Raw genomic sequence first — 21,261 nt, 5'->3', positions numbered from 1 at the left:
TTCCATTCAGAAAAAAACCTCTGTGTAAAGTGATGCTATAAGTGAAGTATTGTAAGTGCCATGTAGTTGCTGAATTGTGCAGTCTTGAGACAGTTTAAAGAGCTGAGATATTTTCAAAGAGTTGATATGGCATCTAAGGGACATGGTCAAGATCATAGACAGCAAGTATTGCACTGAATGCCACCATACATGTATCTTGTAATCAGACAAAGACGTACACGGCAACAAAAATTTGAGTGTTTAAAACTTGGCTAAATCAGACAGTTGTAGACAAATTTTTTTTACCACAAACAGTTGTATAATCTTTCAAAACAATGATGGATATCCTCCATTCTTGACAACTGAAAAATGTTGGCAATTCCCAGCAGCTCGATCTTGTTCTGAGTATGGTCTTTTATTACAAGGCCCAGCTCTTTTGCCCAATTTCGGACAACCCTGCATTAGGTACAAAGAAAATGAACCCCAAACTGGGCTCCCGGTGTAAAGTTGGTCAAACATTCCATTTTTAATTATTGGCACTATTGGTTTTCTGTGTGAATTGTGTAAGAACCGACCATTGTCATGTTGCATTACAGAGAACTTATTTATGTATCCGAAATTGTTTCACTTAATACAACGTGATTGTCTAAAAAAAGGAATGAAGTGTCCTACTAACTGAAGTGAGGTCACTCATGATACGGCAGGATGCTGTAGTGGGAGGATTGCTTTTATGTTATTCATTGCATGTTTGTGTTGCAGGCTATGAAGACTGTTGGTGTCAACCTTTTCCCTGAAGATGATTCTAAGAAGTATGTCAGCATTGTGGAGAAGGTGTGTTTACATTGTTGTAATAATGAAGAAGGGTCTTCAGTCTGTGTAACACAACTCGCCTCATTCTCAAGACTATGGTCTTGGCACATGTACTGGTACATTTTGGTACATTGCTCACAATTCCAAAGACTGTTGTGTAATACCGGCAATTCACAACAGTGGGCCTCCAAGAGTTTGCAACACGTTAGCCAATCACAATGCACGAAATCTATTGACCCTTTCCAAAGTGTTCCAAACTCTTGGAGGCGCGCCGTCGTGAAATGCCCGAATTCTCAGCAGATAATCCTTCAGGAATAGAGCTCTATTCTCTGTTTGGTAATTGGCTTAGATACACACTACCCAAGGAAAGTGGTGGGCATTCTACTTGAAATACATCAATGGGGTATGCATTCTTTAAATTGTTGGACTGGGTACTGGGTTGTTATCGGAGTGGGTAAGCAGAAACCTTCACAGTGTAGTTGGTGTTAATTGTTAAACTGTTCTGGATGGTTGTGTGTTGTAGACCACAGTGATTGAAGATGCTATCTACCATCAGATGGCTCTCTGTGCATCTCATTTTGCATTTGCTTGGAGCAAATGGAATTCTGAGGTGGGAGCAGAGAAAGTTATCATCCAGGGAACTCAGAAATTGGTTGATGAGGCTCCTCAGGATGTAAGTACTTACGACTCATACAGCTCAAAACACATGTACATGTACTGTTTGGTAACAAAGCTAACTGAGAGAATTACGTTATGTAATTGTGTTGGGGCTGATAAGATGTGAGGACCGATTTCTTGGAGGCGCTAAGCAGAAATTATTGCATGGCAGATTTTCGCCGAAAGCAGCTGTGCTAGGAACCACTCATGGGCAGTGCATATCGTGACATATGGTTGGTAACCTTGCATTTTGCTTAGCCAACATTTTCTGTGCTTAGAAATTGTGCTTAATGGCTTTGTGAAATTGAAGCCAGAACATCTTCTCATTTGAATACGTCAGTGGAGGATTAGAGTCACAGTGTCACGGGGCAATGATCCAAGTCTAATCAAACTATGTCAGTGTAGGATTAGAGTCACAGTGTCACGAGGCAATGATCCAAGTCTAATCAAACTATGTCAGTGTAGGATTAGAGTCACAGTGTCACGAGGCAATGATCCAAGTCTAATCAAACTATGTCAGTGTAGGATTAGAGTCACAGTGTCACGAGGCAATGATCCAAGTCTAATCAAACTATGTCAGTGTAGGATTAGAGTCACAGTGTCACAGGGCAATGATCCAAGTCTAATCAAACTATGTCAGTGTAGGAATAGAGTCACAGTGTCACGAGGCAATGATCCAAGTCTAATCAAACTATGTCAGTGTAGGATTAGAGTCACAGTGTCACGAGGCAATGATCCAAGTCTAATCAAACTATGTCAGTGTAGGATTAGAGTCACAGTGTCACGGGGCAATGATCCAAGTCTAATCAAACTATGTAGGTGGAGGATTAGATGGTCTGCTAATGCTAATGACATGATTACCAAGGGCATTCTGTTTGTTGCTTCAATATTGGAAGATCTCAGTTGCTTTACTAATGCAGTGTTAAGCATCTCTGCTACATGTATGAGTACACATGTGACTGTGAGCATTTAACCAATGTATATGTTTCTGGAAATACATGTATGGTAGCCGTTACAGACTATTGTAAAATGTCATGCAGTTTGAAACTCATTTTGTACAAAGCAAACTTTCAAACTCCATAGAACAGCGTTGTAGATTGATGGTGAGCATTGTATCTTGCTTTATTGCATTGCTGCTGCTTTATTTTTTGTCACTGATTGCTTTAATTCCTGCCTTGAAGAACGTTGATGACGATGAAAAGGTATAGCACTACATGTAGCTCAGTTGTCATATCCAGGAAGACTGCAAACCATCATGTATAGCCTAGATGAGGGAACTATTAAATATGAAATTGAGTTTTCATTGGTCGATCACAGTTCTCTATTTCTATGGGCTTCCTTTCAGTGAAGCGAGATGCCCATCTAGTAATACATTTGATAGTTTGCAGTTACCTGTCACTGTCATGCACCTGTCATCTTGTTCATCTCAGCACAGAGTGATATACTGTATGTACACATATCTAAGTATCAGCACACACTGTATGTATGGGCAGATGTTTTGTACACTGTTGGTCAGATGGTTCATGGGTTCAGTTTGACGTTGGGGTAGCAGCCAGTAGTCTTCTCATTTTTCCTGCAATTTGGACGCAGTAGTGCTACGCGGTTGCTCCACTTGTATGACATTTCTGGATACCAAGTGATCATATGGACAGTCTTCCATAAGGAAAAGGGAACAATGTTTGCTCCTTTTTTCTTCCCACAATGCCTTTCTACCATTGTGCCAAATCACCCAAGCTGTATTACAATAAGGCTTACCATGATTGCCTAAAGTATGGTGATCTACAGTTGGACATGTGTATAGGCTAGATGCAAACAATTACATGTACAAGTGACTGAAACCCAGCAGGTTGCCGTGGCTAATACCCTCCAGTAGATTTATTACATTTGGATGGTACCATTTACAGTTTTGAGAAAGTACACTGTACATGTCACTTTTGCATTTTCTTGTGTTAGGAACATGCAGTGTACATGTGCATGTACAGTGTACAACACAGGTGACCTCATTTCATGCATTGCCTCAGTAACTGTCATCAAATCAACAAATATCATCACATGCCATGCTTTTAGAAACACTCCACACAATTAAGAAAAAAACAACCTTGAATATTGTGCTGTTATTGTGTCTTGTTCTAATAAGCATGATGTTAACATTTCCAATATGTCTATCTGGAATAATTCTCTATAAAATACACCATATGTTTGGAGTCTAACTCAAGACATTCGCGTTCTTGTAGATTTGGTTAGACTCAAACAAGGTACTTGACTCTTGCAAGCACTGATACTTAATCTATGAAAAACTAATGCATACTACAATGAATGTCAAGTTCCCGTTTGTATGGTCAGTAGAGCATTGTTTTAAACCAGAATCTTTACGGGAAAACAAGTGGAAGTGTTTAAAGAAAAATGTGATTGAGAAACATCATACATTGACCATCATTGACCATTTTCATGTATCTAATGTTTGCCCAGCTGATGCTGATCCTTAAGATTGACGGAGAGCAGTTTTTGATTCTTTATTGAATCAAGATTTGAAGGGTCATTACACAGGTGTCTTTATTTGACTAGCCTACCAATTCTACAATCAAACAGGCTCCTTACATTTGGAAGCATCCATTCAGTACAGACCATTTCTCCCTCTCTGTATGCATTGGTGGATTTTCTGTATGCAGTTTATGAGAATAATCAAGCACGGTGTCTGCAAACAACTTGCCAACAACGTTTTTGTTCTCTGTCACTGATCATCTGAAAGAATTTATAAAGCAGTCCTTCGCAGTTTTTTTATGAAGCATTTTCATATGATGCCTAACCTTAAGAACAGCACAGGAACAGATAGTCCACACTTGACCTTTTTATTAAATAAAGTATGAAATCACTTGGGATATTATGAACCTCCCTTGGGTTCGGGTCGTTTGGTTTTTAATGAAAACATTTGAATATTCCTATATTCATAAAATTCGAAAAGTTTTTTTCTTTTAACATCTTTCTAATCTGACAGGCAACCTCCATTGACGCGTGAGTGTTGCAACCAGTAAATAGCCCCCATTATCCAGTGTCACATAATTTCCTCTTTGTTCGGGGAATTAGCCCGGTGCGTTGATACGCTGGACGGCCAGTGTTACTATGCAGAGCGCGTTTACCATGAGGATGAACTAGGTCATTCAGCGGGCATACCAACACAATGAACGCTGCACAGTGTGGCAAGATTTTATGAGCACACAGCGGTATTGTATCGCTAATTACTGGAGCGCTGAAGTGCACACTTTTGTCCCTGCTGATAATCCGCGGGCGCTGGCAGCGGCAAACTATGACACTGTTTCCAAACAGTGACGGTTATGTAAATATTAATACATATTGAGTAAGGGTAAAAGCCATATTTAAATGACAGATTACTTCTGCTAATGGCCAGTACTCTGCACTGACAGTGTATGAACCTTCAATGGCAAGTCCCAGCAGCTCGGTCTTTTGTTTCCAAGTTTGGTCACCCCGGCCATGAATAAAGGCCAGTTTTTTAGTCCAGTGAACTATTGTCGGCCCAAACCTTTAACTGACTGTAAGTACTTTTTTCTCAAAAGGGGGGGGGTTGCAGCAACTTTTCTTTTAAAGAAGGTTCCGATTTCAGGCACCCTGGCCTCGTGGCCAGTATTAAACATGCATTTGAGACTGGCTTGGGAGAATGGCCACAACGGCAAGGACATTATCAGCGTTCATTCTCTTGAGCAAAGTCTTAAATATTAGTTTAAGACTGGCCAAGCTCATATTTGTTCCCATTCATAAATACTGTTTTATTCATAGAGTTAAAAGAAGTCAACATATGATAGATATCCAAAGATTTTGTTCTAAAACTTTACTTTCTTTTTCCCAAACACCCCCATCCATTTTTTGGTATATTCGTTTTGAAAGTTGTCCAATAAAAATCCCCTTCAATGAACTTGGGTTGACCAATCACACCCAATTAAGCTGTCTCGTATCCATGTGCCAGAGTGTGATTTATGCAGCGGGCATTATTACCCATCTGCGGGCATTATCAAATGTTCATACAAGGTCATGTAACACGTTTTGACCAATAGAAGTAGAAAAACTGTCCCAGGTATTTATGAATAGAAGTTAACTCCAATATATCAAAAACAAATTCCTGCATTGTCCAATTTTAAATTCCAAATGACATAACATTATCCAATACGTAAAACGCATTGGCGACTTCATGTGTTTTTACAGACCATGTTAGTTTCAGCTTTTATGAATGCTCGCAAGTTTTTTTATTGCAAGCTTGTTTTTCAATGTTTGTCCGTCTTGAAGTGACTGTAGCATGTTCAGTAGTGGGAAGAGTTGAGTTGGTTTGTCCTGCTGTGCCTGAATATGTAATGCTTTGCTTGTAATGTCAGTAATCCGCTAACTATTCTTTCATATACTTGTTGCTTTGCATGGTTGACTGCCAAAAGAAAAAGGTAGGAGCTCATTAATCTGTTTAATCCGATGCTAACACATCTTGTGATGTCATGTTCATCTAACACCTGCCAGTCATATTCAAAGCCATTGTATCTTTATAGTCAGTTTGGTATTCCAAACAGGCAAGGTCATCCAAGAACACAAAACCAGTTTGGACCTGTAGAGTGCTTGTGACTTAGCATGTGGCCAGTGCTGACCTTATGTGTGTTGATTTTCTTAAATAAACTACAACTCACCTCATTTTGAACTTGTGCTGTTGCAATACCAAAGTGGCTTTTTTTTGTATACCATGTATACCATGTATATCATGTATACCAGTTGACAGATTGTCACAAACTTAGAGTACTCATGACTTTCCTATTTCATTTGTTCATAGAAGTCAAATGGTCTGGATTATTGCCCTGAGCAGTTTACAGTCTTTAAAAACAGCCATTGCCAACCAGTGGACATGTACTTCTGGGTTTTTAACCACTTGCTGCCGGGTGGACTTTTCTTAAGCAAGACAAGATGCCGGCTCATTTTCAAGATTTTCCGTCTTCAAAATTCTTTAAAAATTCATCATTTCATTTAATGGCTGTTTATACCAAAATGAAGGACTCTTTGGGCATAAAACTGACAGGTAAAATTCATTGACTCCTGAATATTTCAGGCAGGCCTGCAGCCTTGGAAAAAGAACTCAGATTGTGCGGTGTTACGTAAAATTCTTTTTGTTCCCGAAACCGGCGCAGTGCACTGCTGATGTCTTTTCAATAGGGGCCAGATTAGCGTGCAGTGGTGTTGTGTGGCTCATCGCTGCAGTTGTGGAGAGCTTTTGTCTCCGGTGGTAATCCGCTCGCTCTAAATGCCTCAAACTGTGGTATACTGTTTCAAAAAAAGGCTGGATTATCTCCACTATTGAGAGCAAAAAAATGTCGGTAATGCCCAGCAGCTCAGTCTTTTGTTATAAGGCCCAACTCTTTTGTCCCAGTTCTGGGCTCTCCGGCTCTGCATATAAAGCCTATGTACTCGAAAACAAGTCGCCCGGCAGGGAGTGGTTAACCAAGCATCTTTTCATGTCTGCACCATGTAGCTAGTGGAAGCACGTTTGCTTGCAGTGTTATACACATAAAACAGCAGTGTAATTGAGATTTTTCTTTAGAATTGATAAAAATTGGCTTATCCCAATCTTCCTGTCCAAAATCCACATGACTGGTCCATCAAGAATCTCTCATAGCTGTAAAGAATTCATCAGAGTTATCGAAATGATCTCGTACACTTTCATATTCATCCAAGCCATTTGTTTGAACCTACCATGTTGGAACGAAAGCAAGACTGCACAAAGAAGACTATTGTGGGATTGCTTCGCTAACCTCTTGCATCCATCCAAGCAGTCAGTGCTTGCCAGTGCAGCTTTTCCTTCAGTCTGACCATTCAAAGGGCCCATTCAAACCTGTAGATGCTGTTCAGACACTCTTCAGTCATTCTATTCAGTAACAGAATACCTTGTTTTAGTTACCATGCATCGGCATGATTATTTCCTGAAATATTTATTGGCACAAAGGCGTATTCACAGGAGTATCAAATGGGGTCAGCTCGTAAGTTTGACGCCTTATAATTCTGACGCCTCATAAGTCCGAAAAAAGCATTTAAAAAGTCTGACACCACATAGGTCCGACGCCTCACAAGTCCGATGTTTGATTTGACGCTCGTTACGAGCGCATGATGACAGCACTAGGAACAAGACTGGTTCCCGGTGTCAAATATGGTGTATTATTTATGACATGCAGGGTCGCGTTCTGCAGGCCTGCACTCCTCCGTGTTTCAAAGTCAATCGCACTGACGCCTCATATTAAGTCCGACACCTCGTTGGTCCGATGTCGGATATATGAGGCGTCGGACCTTTGAGGCGTCAGAACTATGAGGCTGAAAAAAAAAATTGCCCATAAATCCGACACCTCATTATTCCGACGCCTCATAAGTCTGAAAATTCAGACTTTTGAGGCCTAGGACCTATGAGGCGTCAGACTTACAATATGCACCCTATCAAATTTCTTTTGAAACTGGAGCCATAAAGCGTTCTACATCTAGCAGCAGAATTTAACCTGAACAGTACTGAATTTGTCAACAGAATCTGTCAATACATATGGTGTTTCATGATTTCTAAGGTTCAATATTTCCATCTAGCTGTACGGTATACATTTTAAACTATTTATTATGCCCTTTGATTGGAAGACTGACTCTCATTCTTTGTTTGTTGTGTGATCTGAGTTGCATTTAGTGCTCACAATTTAAACAGGGATGTGCTTGTTCAGAAGTTTCTGAGTGATTTTAATACAGATTTATGCCAATTAAACAAACATGAGAATGGAAAACTTCCACAATTGACCTCAAAATTCCAATGTTCAAATCACATTTTGTGCCGTGAACTTCTCCTTTGGTTCACACACATGCATTCCTTGTAAATTTCTCCCAGATGGGTTCCATGAAGTTTCTTGGTAGTGTCAATAACAAGTTTTAAACATAAGCCTATGTTTGATGTGGAGACATACAAGTGCAAAAACAGAGGCTGTTGGGTTTAAGCATCTGTAGCTCCACATGTTTCTGCTATTCCACTGTTTCAACAGTTTTTGTTTCCTATCGGTTTAATTATATTTTGGTTGCTGTCCTCATGAGTTTCCTTCTTACTCTGTCTTAATGTGCCCATTGTAGGTCACAAGTACTAGAAACAATATTATAAAATAATGCTGTCATTTCATAATAAAAAACAAATTCAGGATCTTGTGTTCTACTTGTTTCAGATGTTTGGAGTGAAGCATTTAAAGTATATATACATGAATGCAGATCAGTCAGGTGGGAAATGAACGTCATTTCCATTGTATCACTGTGGTGCTTGAGTTTGAGTATCTAGCAGGGGATACCTTGAATGTCATTTACGTGAATTCTTGGTGTGCTGTCTTGATCACAGGACGAGTGGTCTTTGTTGATGGTAAGCAAACAGCGAACAATGAAGCTACGAGTCTCTGAATATGATGAGGAATTCTCTGAAGACTATGCAGATGGATCACAGGTAGGTGCACATGACATTTATGAAATCAAAGTGGTATTTAGAATTGCCTGTACGAATCACTGGTTGGTCTGATTCACCATTGTTACCACTACAAATTGTGTTCTTCTCTGGTTGTATTCCTTGCTTCTCTCACTGAAGGTAACGTTTGAATCAACGTAAACTCTATAAGAAAATGATGTCAAAACTGTCCATCAGCCATAAATTCACTGCTGTGAAAGAAATTACACGGCACTACAAGAAGAAAAACACTCCATGGAAAAATCATGTAGATTTTGTCATTTAAGATTACGTTTTGAAGTTTCACATGGCACATTTTCCAAATGAAGGCTCTAGGTTGAAATATTACAATGGGATTTGGGGTAATTGCCTGTCCTTAAGCTGATAAAGTTGGCTTTCAAGAAAGTGATGAGATTCACTCATATTGAAACATTTCAGATAGGTCTGTGATTCCGTTTGTCTCACCAGTTTGATTTGTGCTTGTCCTTTAGTTCCATGCTGACTTGTATCACATGGTTTGTGAGTTGTCTACTGAAGAAGGAATGGATAGAATGGGCAACACTGACTTCCGCTTTGTAGATGCTGTGTATCAGCTGCTTTCAGCTACTAGACTCTTAACTTATTCCTAAATTGTAAGTGCTTCATGGTTCCAGTCACAAGAATACATGGGATTGCAGTACATGTACTGCAAATATCTGCATTCCAAAATGAAAAGACATTCAAAGTTGCTGTTTTCATATATTACACGGATTGAATAGTTTAAGTCTTTATATCATGATTTTTCATTTCGGGTCCTTTACTGAAATTGTTATCAAGAGTTAAATTAGTATTTCCAAAGACAATATGCCGGTACTAAAAACCCTTTTGTTACAAGCCTATTCTAGTTCTATGTACATGTTTTTAACTCTAACCCCCAAGTGTCAGGGGAAAATCATATTGAATTTGGAGAATTCAGCTCTGTTAGAGTGAAGTATTTGAATGTCTGACTTTATTGCAACTTCCATGTGCAATTATTCTTCTTGTCAACCCCAAAAAGGTTTACCAATGCTGTGTGCAAAATACACAGTGGATAGCTCTTTCTATGTTGGCACTTCCTAGAGCAAGCAAATGAATGCTGTGTGACTAACTGCATAGAATACAAAGTATGATATTAGATTGTAATTGTTTTTACATTTCCCCTCAGGAGGGGGCATGAACTGTTGAATTGGGCAATATGTGGTTTGACAGTACTCATGTTTGGCTTGATATTGTTGAAGTAACTTCTCAAATACTGACTTGGAAAAAAGTGGCTTTTACACAATTTAGGGAAAACAACCAATCTAACATCTTGAAGAATAGTATGTTAATCCCCCACAACGCTAGCCACACTGTCTCAAGTTCCTGTGCCTTTTGTTTAGCATGTTCACATCGTGTGTATATTTTTGCCTCACATTGTGTAGTGTCCAAGTTAATCCCACATGATTGTTATACATGTGAAATTGCTCTCCACTAAATCCATTTGGTCCATATCTGGTTCGTAAGTTTGATATTTCAGTTTAAACCACGACAACTGCACGTAGAGTTACCCATGGAACTGGAAGGTAACACCCAACTTCATTGTTGGTCCAATTAGAGCCTGCAATGAGTGACCAGTGCATCAACATGTATGACGAAGCCACTTATATGTACAAACTGAATATTATACAATGTATACCCTCTCCCACATGCTTATTCTTTGTATAAATATTGCCATGGAGTGTTATTGATAGGAGACTTGAAAATGGCCTAAATTTGGAAATGAGTTGAAAAAGAACAAGTACACGTGGATTAGGAAAAAGTCCATGTCTATTCAGTGTAGGTATTCAGTGTTAAGCTGTAGCAGAGGTATTTTTTGTGATTCGAGGCAAGCTTTTGCCTGACCACCATCTCTGGAATGGACTGGTTCCTTTGTGCCGTTCTTATCCATCGTAAACAGTGTATTGTGGCAAGGCATCTCTCATGTAACTATAAAGCAGAAGCTTGCGCCGAATCACAAGGTATAACTCCAGTGTCTTTAGTATGGAGAATTCAAATTGTTAGGTTTGCATAAGTACAAAGAACTCAGTGTACCAGATTCTATTCAAATTTAACTTCTTCATTCCACTTGATCTGATTTTCACTTGTTTGAATTGCATTCCCTTTTGGGATATATACATGTATATATGAGTGTGTGTATGACGGGCATTACTAGTATCACAGGTATTTGACCTCATCTGTGGTAACCTGAGGCCCTTGGCTATTGGATTTTCTAGCACACAATTGTGAATAGCTCTAGTGATTTTTGATTGCAAGTCAGTTCAGTTTACTGTTGTCACTAGCGGCTATGTGGTGACATTTGCTTTAGTAAGGAAGTCTGTAGGAAGTTTGCCCGTTCAAAGACCAATAATTATTCGACATTCACAATTAAAAGTTACTGTATATTGTTCATGGTCACACTGTATTCAAATGTATTTGAAGTTACTGTAAAATTAATCTTATAAATATATTTGTTGCAAAGATGTTTATTTTTCCCTGTTTTGTAGGTATGAATGGATTGGTTTGATGGACTACTTTTAAGGTTGTTTATGTACAATACAGATATATTGCCGTGAGTGTAATGTGTAAAAAACTACTAATTTGATCTGCCGTCCATTTTCTATCACCTTGACTACAAAAAATACGAGTATATTTTGTTAGTTGCATATGGTTTGTTAATAAAGTTTGTTGAACTTAACTTGTACATCCACGGTGGACTTTGTATCTGATACTGTTTAGTTTGTTGAACTTTACTTGTACATCCACGGTGGACTTTGTATCTGATACCGTTGCTGTTCTGGCATTGTCAGTGGCCTGTATTGAGGACACAGCTAGTACATCCTACAGAGGTTAAAGATGATCAAGCAACACAGATACCTGAACTAATTTTGAGGTCTTTTTATTTGGCAACTTACTTGAATATTTGTCAACTCAAAGATTGATAAGGCTCATACTGTAGTAATGAAGCTGTATAGGTACATGTACATGTTGGGGATAGGCCTTGAAGGTGTTAGATTGAAACATGCAAAACAGGCATACACTGCCTCATGACCGATGCAGGTGCGTTAAACAGTAGCTCATGGAACTCTAGGTACTTCAAGAGGGAAGCACCAATGCATACAATATTTAAGACAAGTTTACATTCCTGTTGCTAGTAATCCCTGAATAAAATGACCACATTGGTGCAAGAGTGCACAACAAATCAAAAGCTGCTGTGTTTACGATGCATTCAAGTACATGTACAAGAAGTCCAAATCTTGTCAGTACAGCTTTTCTTCCAGCACTACCTTGCGAAGGGCCTACTGAAGTAAATTCAGTTCTTTCTATGTTACAAAAAACAAGGGGTATTGAAAGCATTTATTTCACGTGAAGTATCTAACGATGGATACGCAACCATTTCAAAAACATCGATCGTAAATTTAATGTTTTCCCCATTAATTGTGACCCCAGATGAATGAAAAGATCCTGCGTTTCCCCGCCCACAACACATCCCCTTTTTGACGTTCACGCTCCAAGGCTGATTGGATGACGTCATTGCCAGAATGCTGACATGTACAGTGTACATGTACATAGCGCACAGTACATGTGCATGGCAGTATCGCACACTTGCAATAGACCACACGTTGTGTAGCTTGGCCCACAGGCAACACAGTCTCAGTTCAAGAAAAACAAGTTGGGACTGGGTCTGTTAATTTCTGCCTTGAACTGAGACAGTGTTTGCCTGGGGATCAGGTCAACGCGGACCCATGCCAACTCGGACCCAATACTAACTCGGACCCACGACCATCTCGGACCCACAACCAACTCGGACCCATGCCAACTCAGATCTACCTCGAGTCAACTCGGACCCACTAAGTCTTATGGTTGCACTACACCAAATACTTTTTGTGAAAGAAATACTCTGAATCGGAAACTATCGATCCCAAATTCGGGATTTATATAAATAATTCTATGATCCCTCGTGATTATGGCCCGTCTTATTGTAAAAAAAAAAACAAAAAAACGTGGGATCACAAAATATTAATGATGCGCTTGCGAGCAGACATACAACGCTTCAAAATTGTCTCAAAGTTTAAGACAATAGGAGATATTCCACATTTTTACTTTAAAATGATTTGATTTGTGTTGTTCGAAATTGCCAACCTATTTGCGTTATTTGGACAGTCAGTTTAGGCCTGTCTGGATGAATTCCTCCATCTACCTGAATTTTGCCGGTATTCGGGGGGTGGGGATGAGGCAAGGTGGAGGTGTAAGACTTGCCAGGCCAAAAAAATTTGAAAAGCGAGGTGGGGGAAACAGCATGAGACATTATAAAAGGTCATTGTTCGTGACATTGATGTATATTTGCAGTATGTGTTGTACGCATGCAGCATCTGTTATGTACATCAGAAGGGCCTTTCTGTGGCTTTTTATTGCAACAAAAATTTGGGGGGCTGTTTGGTGAAAGTTCATTCGATTTCTTCTGGTGATCTGGGGTGCCAAAAAAACCTAGGAGAAAGGGTGTCAATGATTTGGTACTGTCAATCACACTCCAAAAGCTGCTCCCATTGGTTGTCCCAAGCTCCCACTCCCCGATCATAGGGTTTCAAGAATGGAAGGTGACAAAATCAGTCTTTCTGGTCAATCACGCCGGTACCTCGGAAGCTAATACCTGATAAAGATTCCAGATTACAAGTGGCAATTAAGACATCAAAGGAAATGTGCCTCCATAAAAATACGACGCTCGTCGGTTACTTATAACTTGTTCCAAGACATCACTAATATCAAATCTAGTCCGATCATAGGGTTTCAAGAATGGAAGGTGACAAAATCAGTCTTTATGGTTAATCACGCCGGTACCTCGGAAGCTAATACCTGATAAAGATTCCAGATTACAAGTGGCAATTAAGCATCAAAGGAAATGTGCCTCCATAAAAATACGACGCTCGTCGGTTACTTATAACTTGTTCCAAGACATCACTAATATCAAATCTAGTCCGATCATAGGGTTTCAAGAATGGAAGGTGACAAAATCAGTCTTTCTGGTCAATCACGCCGGTACCTCGGAAGCTAATGCCTGATAAAGATTCCAGATTACAAGCGGCAAATAAGACATTAAAGGAAATGTGCCTCCATAAAAATACGACGCTCGTCGGTTACTCATCACCGTGACTTGTTCCAAGACATCACTGATATCAAATCTAGTCCTGTACGGTTTTTAACCACCATGCCTGTTCAAACTCGAAAACGGAGAAGTTCTGGGAAGTCTGTGCCACTGTTTCCCTGCATCACGTGTAGAGAGGACGTTACATCTTTGCAGCATGCAGTAAAAGTGTCATTTACCAAATGCTAAAATGTAAAAGTGGACAAAATAAAAATTTCCAAAAAGTTAATCACGCTCCTGGGGTTGGGTCCGAGTTGACTCAGGGTGGGTCCGAATTGGTCGTAGGTCCGAGTTAGTCTTGGGTCCGAGTTGGTTGTGGGTCCACAAATTTTGCGAAAGCGGTGCGAAAGGTTCCAAAAATCATGCGGAAATTGCGAAAACGAGAAGCATTGTGCAGCGAACTCTGAAAATGCTCAACGCTTGAAGAGTCCATTATATGGAATTCCATATCTGCCGTCGCCCGTCGTCCGTCGCATTTTGCTTTTTGTTGCGTCCAAATTCTGCCAATTGCCAGTTCCAAACATGCCATTTTCCGTCGTGCGTCGCCCGTCGTGCGTCGTCCGTCGTGCGTCGTCCGTCGTGGTCGCCCGTCGTGCGTCGCCCATCAAATGGGTTGCATAGGACCTGCCAAAACCGGGGTTTAACAAATGACAATGTGATGATTCCATTCACTTCTAAAGATCTTTTCCGAATAAGGCAAGTACAAATCCCACCTGCAAAGCATATACTAGTCACATAATTAATTCCAATAATGCTAGACTACCCCTGCCCTTTGACAAGAAAATATCGCTTCTCTGAGAATTCAACCAAGTGTTTTTTGGGGAAAAACATTTTCAGCAAAAATGTTTCGGCCAACTTGTCCACAGTGTTATTCTAATTTGCATACTGTAAAAATGTGCTGACTTGTTTTCGTCAAATTCCAGTAAGAAATCTGCCAACCGATACAGATATTCCATCTTGTCCTCTCAATTTCACCTTGAAATCCAGAAATACTAGACGTGCTGTGGATATCAAACTGTATATTAAATGTATTGTTAGGGGGCAATTACTACTTTGTTTAAGTTTCAGAAAATACGACGTGTTGGTTTTTGTGGGTGTGTATGCCATGGTGGATAGACCAATGAGAACAGGTTGTCCAGCACATCAGCATTATTTATGGAGCTAACAAGTAACGTTACTGTTTAAAAGACTTCTGTGAGCCAACCTGCAACTAAAGTCATGTCTAATTTGGAGTATACAGCAGATTTCATCATAGGTATACCCGCCCTCAAAATAATGTTGAATCAGTTCGTCTCTTATGGAAAACTATTAAGGAATTAAATATTGTAAATAATCTATTATTTACATTCCGTTCTGTGGGATATCGTGCAGGGACAGACAGAAATATTACATAGGCTATAGACCTAAAGTCAGGCTGTTAACGAGTTAAGTTACGTCTAGAGTACCTAAGTTATCGAGAAAAACAATCTACCCTAACCAAAGTCTATTTTGTTAATTTATTTATGTAACCAAAATGGTATTATTTCGTATAAACGTCACTTAGGCCTAACCGGTGTTAAGATATTATTTCTTCTTTCAATTGGAGTTTGGCGCAACTGCAAAAACGAATACATGTACATCTTCTAGTTCTATTGCTAAAATGAGAGTCAGGCATGGTGGATCGATCGAACAAGGGTCCAGTCCACTAATTCAAGCCCCATTGAAAACAGTGTAAAATCAGCACCGTTCAGGGCCCAATAGCATGCACGCCAACATCCCTGAGATTTCTGAAACACAAATTAAATTCTTGTCTGGTCACTTATCTTTCAATTTCTTTTCAATTTTTTGTTGGTTAACCAATTACATTTTTAATTATTCCCACAAAACAAAATCCCCCCCAAAAGTGATTTTTCCGAAATCTGATTGCAGCCATTTTTCAAGTGGCAACCCTCCACTTTCTCGGGCGCTTAGGACCATTTTTCAACCGTAATTTTTAGCCCTTCTGCTCTGATATGAAAGCTCAAACACCCACGGAGTTGATCCCGGCAACGATTTACACAATCTCATCATTTTGGGGGCTAAACAATCTCCTTTTTCAAAAGATACTGTGGGGGGGGGCACTTTTAATGCTAATGAGCTGGCCAGAAATTCTCACTTGAATTAGTGGTATGCACCCATAAGGACATGTACATGTGAAATGATCAAGGGTCAAAGTTAAAAATACCACTGCGCAATCGTGACAAAAAAATACGACGGGCGACGCACGACGGCAGATATGGAATTCCATACCATTACGCAGGTTGCGCTGCGCTTGGGGCCGGCCCGGCCAACTCACCGGGATCAGGTCAACTCGGACCCAGGACCAACTCGGACCCACGACCATCTCGGACCCACAACCAACTCGGACCCACGCCAACTCGGACCCACGCCATTTCGGACCCATCTCGAGTCAACTCGGACCCACTGAGTCTTATGGTTGCATTATACCAAATACGCGCCCGTAGACCGAAATAGCGCCGACTCTTGAACCTCGCAAAGAGGTTGGCCTTCATTTTTTTCGCTGGAAATTCAAGATTATGGACAGATCGATCACTTTTCGTTTCAATTTTATGAACTTTTATATTCGCCTTTTCCCGAAGATACCCCCCTAATAGTGGTAAAACTATGCGCTCATACGAATGTAACCGCCTGCCTCTATCCAAAATAGGCCCGCATTGCGGGGCTTTTTGTGAAAGAAATACTCAGAACGGGATACTATCAATCGCAAATTTCGGATTTATATAAATAATTCCATGATCCCTCGTGATTATGGCACGTCTTATTGTAGAAAATAAGAAACCGTGGGATCACAAAAATATTAATAATGAGCTCGTGAGCAGACATAGGACGCTTCAAAACCGTCTCCAAGTTTAAGCCAATAGGAAATATTCCACATTTTTATTTTAAAAATGATTTGATTTGTGTTGTTCGAAATGTGACGAAACAAGGGTAGGCATGAATGCCAGTCTAAGTCATGAATTATTAAGCATTGCATTGACCAACCAGTGTTGCGTAGAGCACTAGGTCTGGGCGCTTGCGGTGTGCTTAGAGCGCGAACAATCAGTTAGTGAGTTTCGCTGCTGGGTCGCAGAGTGGCAGGATCGTGGAAGACGCTGTCTACCGTTCTGTGCTGTGACTGTGCGAGGTATAGCGTGGACGTTGCACCAGGGGCGCTGCGTGTAGTGACTATAACTGGTAGGTGTAGTAGCGAACCGTATTGGGTCTAGATTACTTCAGTGATAGAGCTGAGTGTCGTGAACCTAGGCTTGGAGCTATAGTGGTCTTTCCTGTTGGATTGCTTGTCGTCTGTAAGCACTGATAGTGGGGTGACGGCTGGAAGGCAATCTTGTCATTGTGCTAACTAGCATTGATGTTTACTTGATGTACTCAGATCGCTGTGAGGGTAAATTTCCTTTCGTTAGATCGACCCTGTTTTGCATGACACTCTGTGTTATTTGTGTGAGGGCTATCACTATTTAGTGAGGTAACCCTTGGGTTGTAGGCTAGCTGTGTTTAAGTTAGTAAGGTGGTTAGTTCACCACGTGAGGCATATTGTATTGCCTTGTGAGGTGTATTGTGTACATAAACCTTGTGTGATTTATATACCTTATTGATTTTTATTGCAATAAATCCAATACTTGATTATTGTCCTTGGAAATCCTGTGTCACTGTGAGGTTTATTTAGGTTTCCCTGTGTTTCATTACTGTATTGCCAGATAAATCCAGTCTTTCCTAATTGGTGGTAAACTTCCACCCAACGAACTGCCCCTAGGCTTCGTCCGCCGTTCGTTAACTGATATCCCCCCTTATGTCAGGGTAGCCGCTCATCCTTGCTCAAGGTTAATAAATATATTTGTGGGGTTGGGCCAGGTCAATTCCATCCCTGATCCGGCCGGTTACTGGGTCTACCACAAGAGGTGTCAGTTGCATGCGCCACAAATGGTGCCAGAAGTGGGATTTTTAGGATTGAATTGTGATTTTATCTGGTTGTAGAGAGTAATAGCATAAGGGAATTTCTTTTGGAAAATTTTGTCAGTAAACCTCATTGAGGTGCACCGTGAGGGTAATTGTAATGAGGTAGGCGGGTTATGCTTACCTGGGTAGTGACTGCCCTGTACGTCGTGTTCCTTGTTGGGTTAGTGACATTGGTGGGGATTCTGTTTAGGATTCGAGCAGAGTTGCGATCCTTGCGACGTACGGCAGGACAGCAACTGCCAAACCTGTTGAGAATTCACCAGGTGGTAGTAGGTACACAAGGGTTGGTAAATTCCAGAGGCTTGGGACTGTTTGTCCCGCAGCCTGAATTGGCTTGTGAGCTACCAATATCGCCAAGTGGCCGGTGGCCGAGTCTAGAGAGTATAATTGAGACTGAGATTCCTGCTCAGGAGGGAAGTCCAGTATGAGCGAGGTTAAGGACATTGGTGTTGGCTCGATGGGGGCTGAAAAGGGTTCTGTCCTAGATGATTTGAACCATTCAGGAATGGAGGTTCAGTGGCTCAAGTGGGAGCGGGATCGTCTTTCCGCTGAGCTCGAGGCTGTTAAAAAAGGTTCACAGCCTGAGGTTGTGAGTGAGGCACATACACCTAAGGGGAGGGATATGCCTCGTATAAAGGTCGAAGCGGAAGTCGACTGGAGGTTGCCTGAGGATACCTCAGGGTATGCCTCATTGAAGGCACAACAGTGTTCCTGTGTTGGTACATCACCGGAATTGGTTCCAAAGGAAGTGCCAGGGCAAGCTGAGAGTACACCTGTGAGGCCTATTCCCATGCGTAGTCCTAGCACCAATCCTTTTTTGAACCGTGAGGTTGATTGCACCGAAAAGGAGCGAGAGTTACACAGTGAGTTGTTGAGTTTTCTAACTCGCCCAACTGTGGGGGAATCCAACAAAGTTGTTGGTGAGGTTGACTCACCTAGGGAGGGGCCCTGGTCCCTTAAAAGGGAGTCTAGGTTAGTAAGTGGTGGGGTTCCTAGTAAACCTCAGAGTAAGCCTCACAGGCCTACAATTACCCCCGACCGATACAATGGTAAAGTTCTGTGGAACGATTATTACCAACATTTTGAGGCATGCCGCAAGGTAAATATGTGGAGTGAGGAACAGGCAGAAGAATTTCTGGCTGTCAGCCTTCAGGGTGATGCCCTACGAAGTCTGGGCGATGGTTCAAAGAAGTTCACTTACTGTGAACTGGTTAAGGTGTTGGAGAGAAGATTCGGCCCTGGTCGACAGGCCGAAAACTGTTTGGTGGAATTGAGACACAGAAGACTGGGGCCTAAAGAGACTCTACAGGAGTTGGGCCAAGCATTCCGTGATCTCACAGTGAAGGCTTACCCTGAAATTCCTGAAGAGGCCCGAGAGCGCCTTGGTAAAAATCATTTTGTCGATGCAATTAGTAGTCAAGTTGTGAGGGAAGGCATTCATTGTGTTCATCCCAAAACATTGGACGAAGCGATACAGGCTGCTCTTGAGACCGAGAACTTCGAAAAGATTGAGGTTCAGAGAAGAGCCGAGGGAAAGCCCGCGAAATTCGCGAGGGCTATCGACTCTGACACTGAGCGACGTCTTCAGAAAATTGAGGACAATGCTGGTCATCAGTCAAAGAGATTAGACCAGATGGTTGAGTTGCTGACAGGACTCAGCAAACAAGGTCTAAGCCCAAGGGGACAAGCAAAGTCCCCTCCAAGGCAGTCACCAAAGCCTGGAAGGAAGAAGCCTAGTGAGTTGAATTGTTTTAAGTGTGGGGATGCTGGTCATTTCGCTCGTGAGTGCAGTAAGCCTCACAAGCAGAAAAGTGAGCAGGGAAACGTCAGCCAGCCGACCAGTGGGCCCGCGGGCAGGCTGGATGTTCCAGAGGGCCCAAGCAAGGCAGGAAGAGGCGGAAATCAGAAGGCGGAGAGCCTATAGGCACTCAGCCTAAGTTGGGTGTTCGGCCTAGATATGGGTTGTTCATTGGTGTTGTAAGGGGAACAAACTGTAGGTTCCTGGTGGACTCAGGGTCTACAGACACATTGGTCAGTAGTCGAGTCTACCAGGATTTAGATTTCCAAAGTCTCGAATTGAGGCTGAATGGTGAGCGGCTGAAATGTACAAGCAGTACCGGAGAGCCATTCATTGGAAGGGTGCTCGTGGCTGAAACCATGGAAATTCCTGCAGGTCACGAGGCTGTTGTGCCTGGCGACGTAGCCACTATCTGTAAGGCAGCTGATCAGCCAGCAATCATCGAGCCTGTGGGAAGTGGAGGTGAATTGGCTGAGCGAGGCCTAATGCTAGCCAGAACACTGGTCCAGTCGAGGGCAGAGGTTCTTCCTCTACGGATTTTAAATCCAAACAAGGAGAAACGGGTTGTTTGGAAGGGGACAGCGGTTGGCACTATTGCAACAGTGGAGGTTGATTCGGTTGCTGTTGCTAGTCGGAAATGTACGGGCGAGGTTGGCGGAGACCTCCCGAGTCACCTGCATGATTTGTTTGACCGTAGTAAGGTCAACCTTGATGAGGATAATCATGCTGAGGTGAAGTCTTGCCTGGTTGAATTTCAAGATGTCTTTTCTTCAGGCGAGCATGATATAGGGCGAACAGAGGTGGTGAGACACCAGATTAATACTGGTGATGCCCGGCCAATCAAAGAGAGGCCAAGGCGCCACCCTCTGTGCAATCAGCGGGAGATTATGAAGCAAGTAGAGGACTTGCAGAAGAGGGGGATTATTGAACTGTCTGACAGCCCCTGGGCTGCTAGTGTGGTGTTAATCCGGAAAAAGGACGGGTCACGTCGACTTTGTGTTGATTATCGAGGCTTAAACAGGGTGACCACCAAAGATGCGTACCCTGTGCCTCGGATTGACGAGACGCTCGATGTTCTTGCGGGTGCCGAGTGGTTTTCGACATTACACTTAGCTTCGGGATATTGGCAGGTGGCCATGGACGAGGATGCCTGTAGGAAATCAGCTTTTGTGGTCCGAAATGGCTTGTGTCAGTGGAGATGCATGCCTTTCGGCCTCTGCAATGCCCCAGCCACATTCGAGGGGCTGATGGACAAAGTAATGGCAGGCCTTCAGTGGGACACCCTGTTGATATACCTGGATGATGTCATTGTATTTGGCAAAACGGCCAAGGAGGAGATCGAGCGACTGAGAGTCGTTC

The 21,261-nt window shown here is 41.8% G+C and overlaps 1 protein-coding gene across 1 annotated transcript in view; it reads left to right on the top strand.

The window, feature by feature from the left end:
* casc1 (cancer susceptibility 1) overlaps positions 1 to 11,672 on the top strand; it is a 58,879-nt gene extending 47,207 nt beyond the window's left edge. Inside the window, exons 16-20 of the mRNA XM_087130835.1 lie at positions 739 to 810; positions 1,313 to 1,462; positions 2,628 to 2,648; positions 8,837 to 8,938; positions 9,427 to 11,672. Of these exons, the coding sequence (XP_086986961.1) occupies positions 739 to 810; positions 1,313 to 1,462; positions 2,628 to 2,648; positions 8,837 to 8,938; positions 9,427 to 9,564 (483 nt within the window). The 3' untranslated portion in view covers positions 9,565 to 11,672. The remainder of the gene's footprint in view (positions 1 to 738; positions 811 to 1,312; positions 1,463 to 2,627; positions 2,649 to 8,836; positions 8,939 to 9,426) is intronic.
* Positions 11,673 to 21,261: the final 9,589 nt, after the last annotated feature.

This window comes from Acanthaster planci, linkage group LG20 (genome assembly GCF_054643075.1).
Source record: "Acanthaster planci isolate LZ-2023a linkage group LG20, COTS_SCS, whole genome shotgun sequence".
NCBI classification, from domain to species: Eukaryota; Metazoa; Echinodermata; class Asteroidea; order Valvatida; family Acanthasteridae; genus Acanthaster; species Acanthaster planci.
This window is presented reverse-complemented; position numbering and strand designations above follow the sequence as displayed.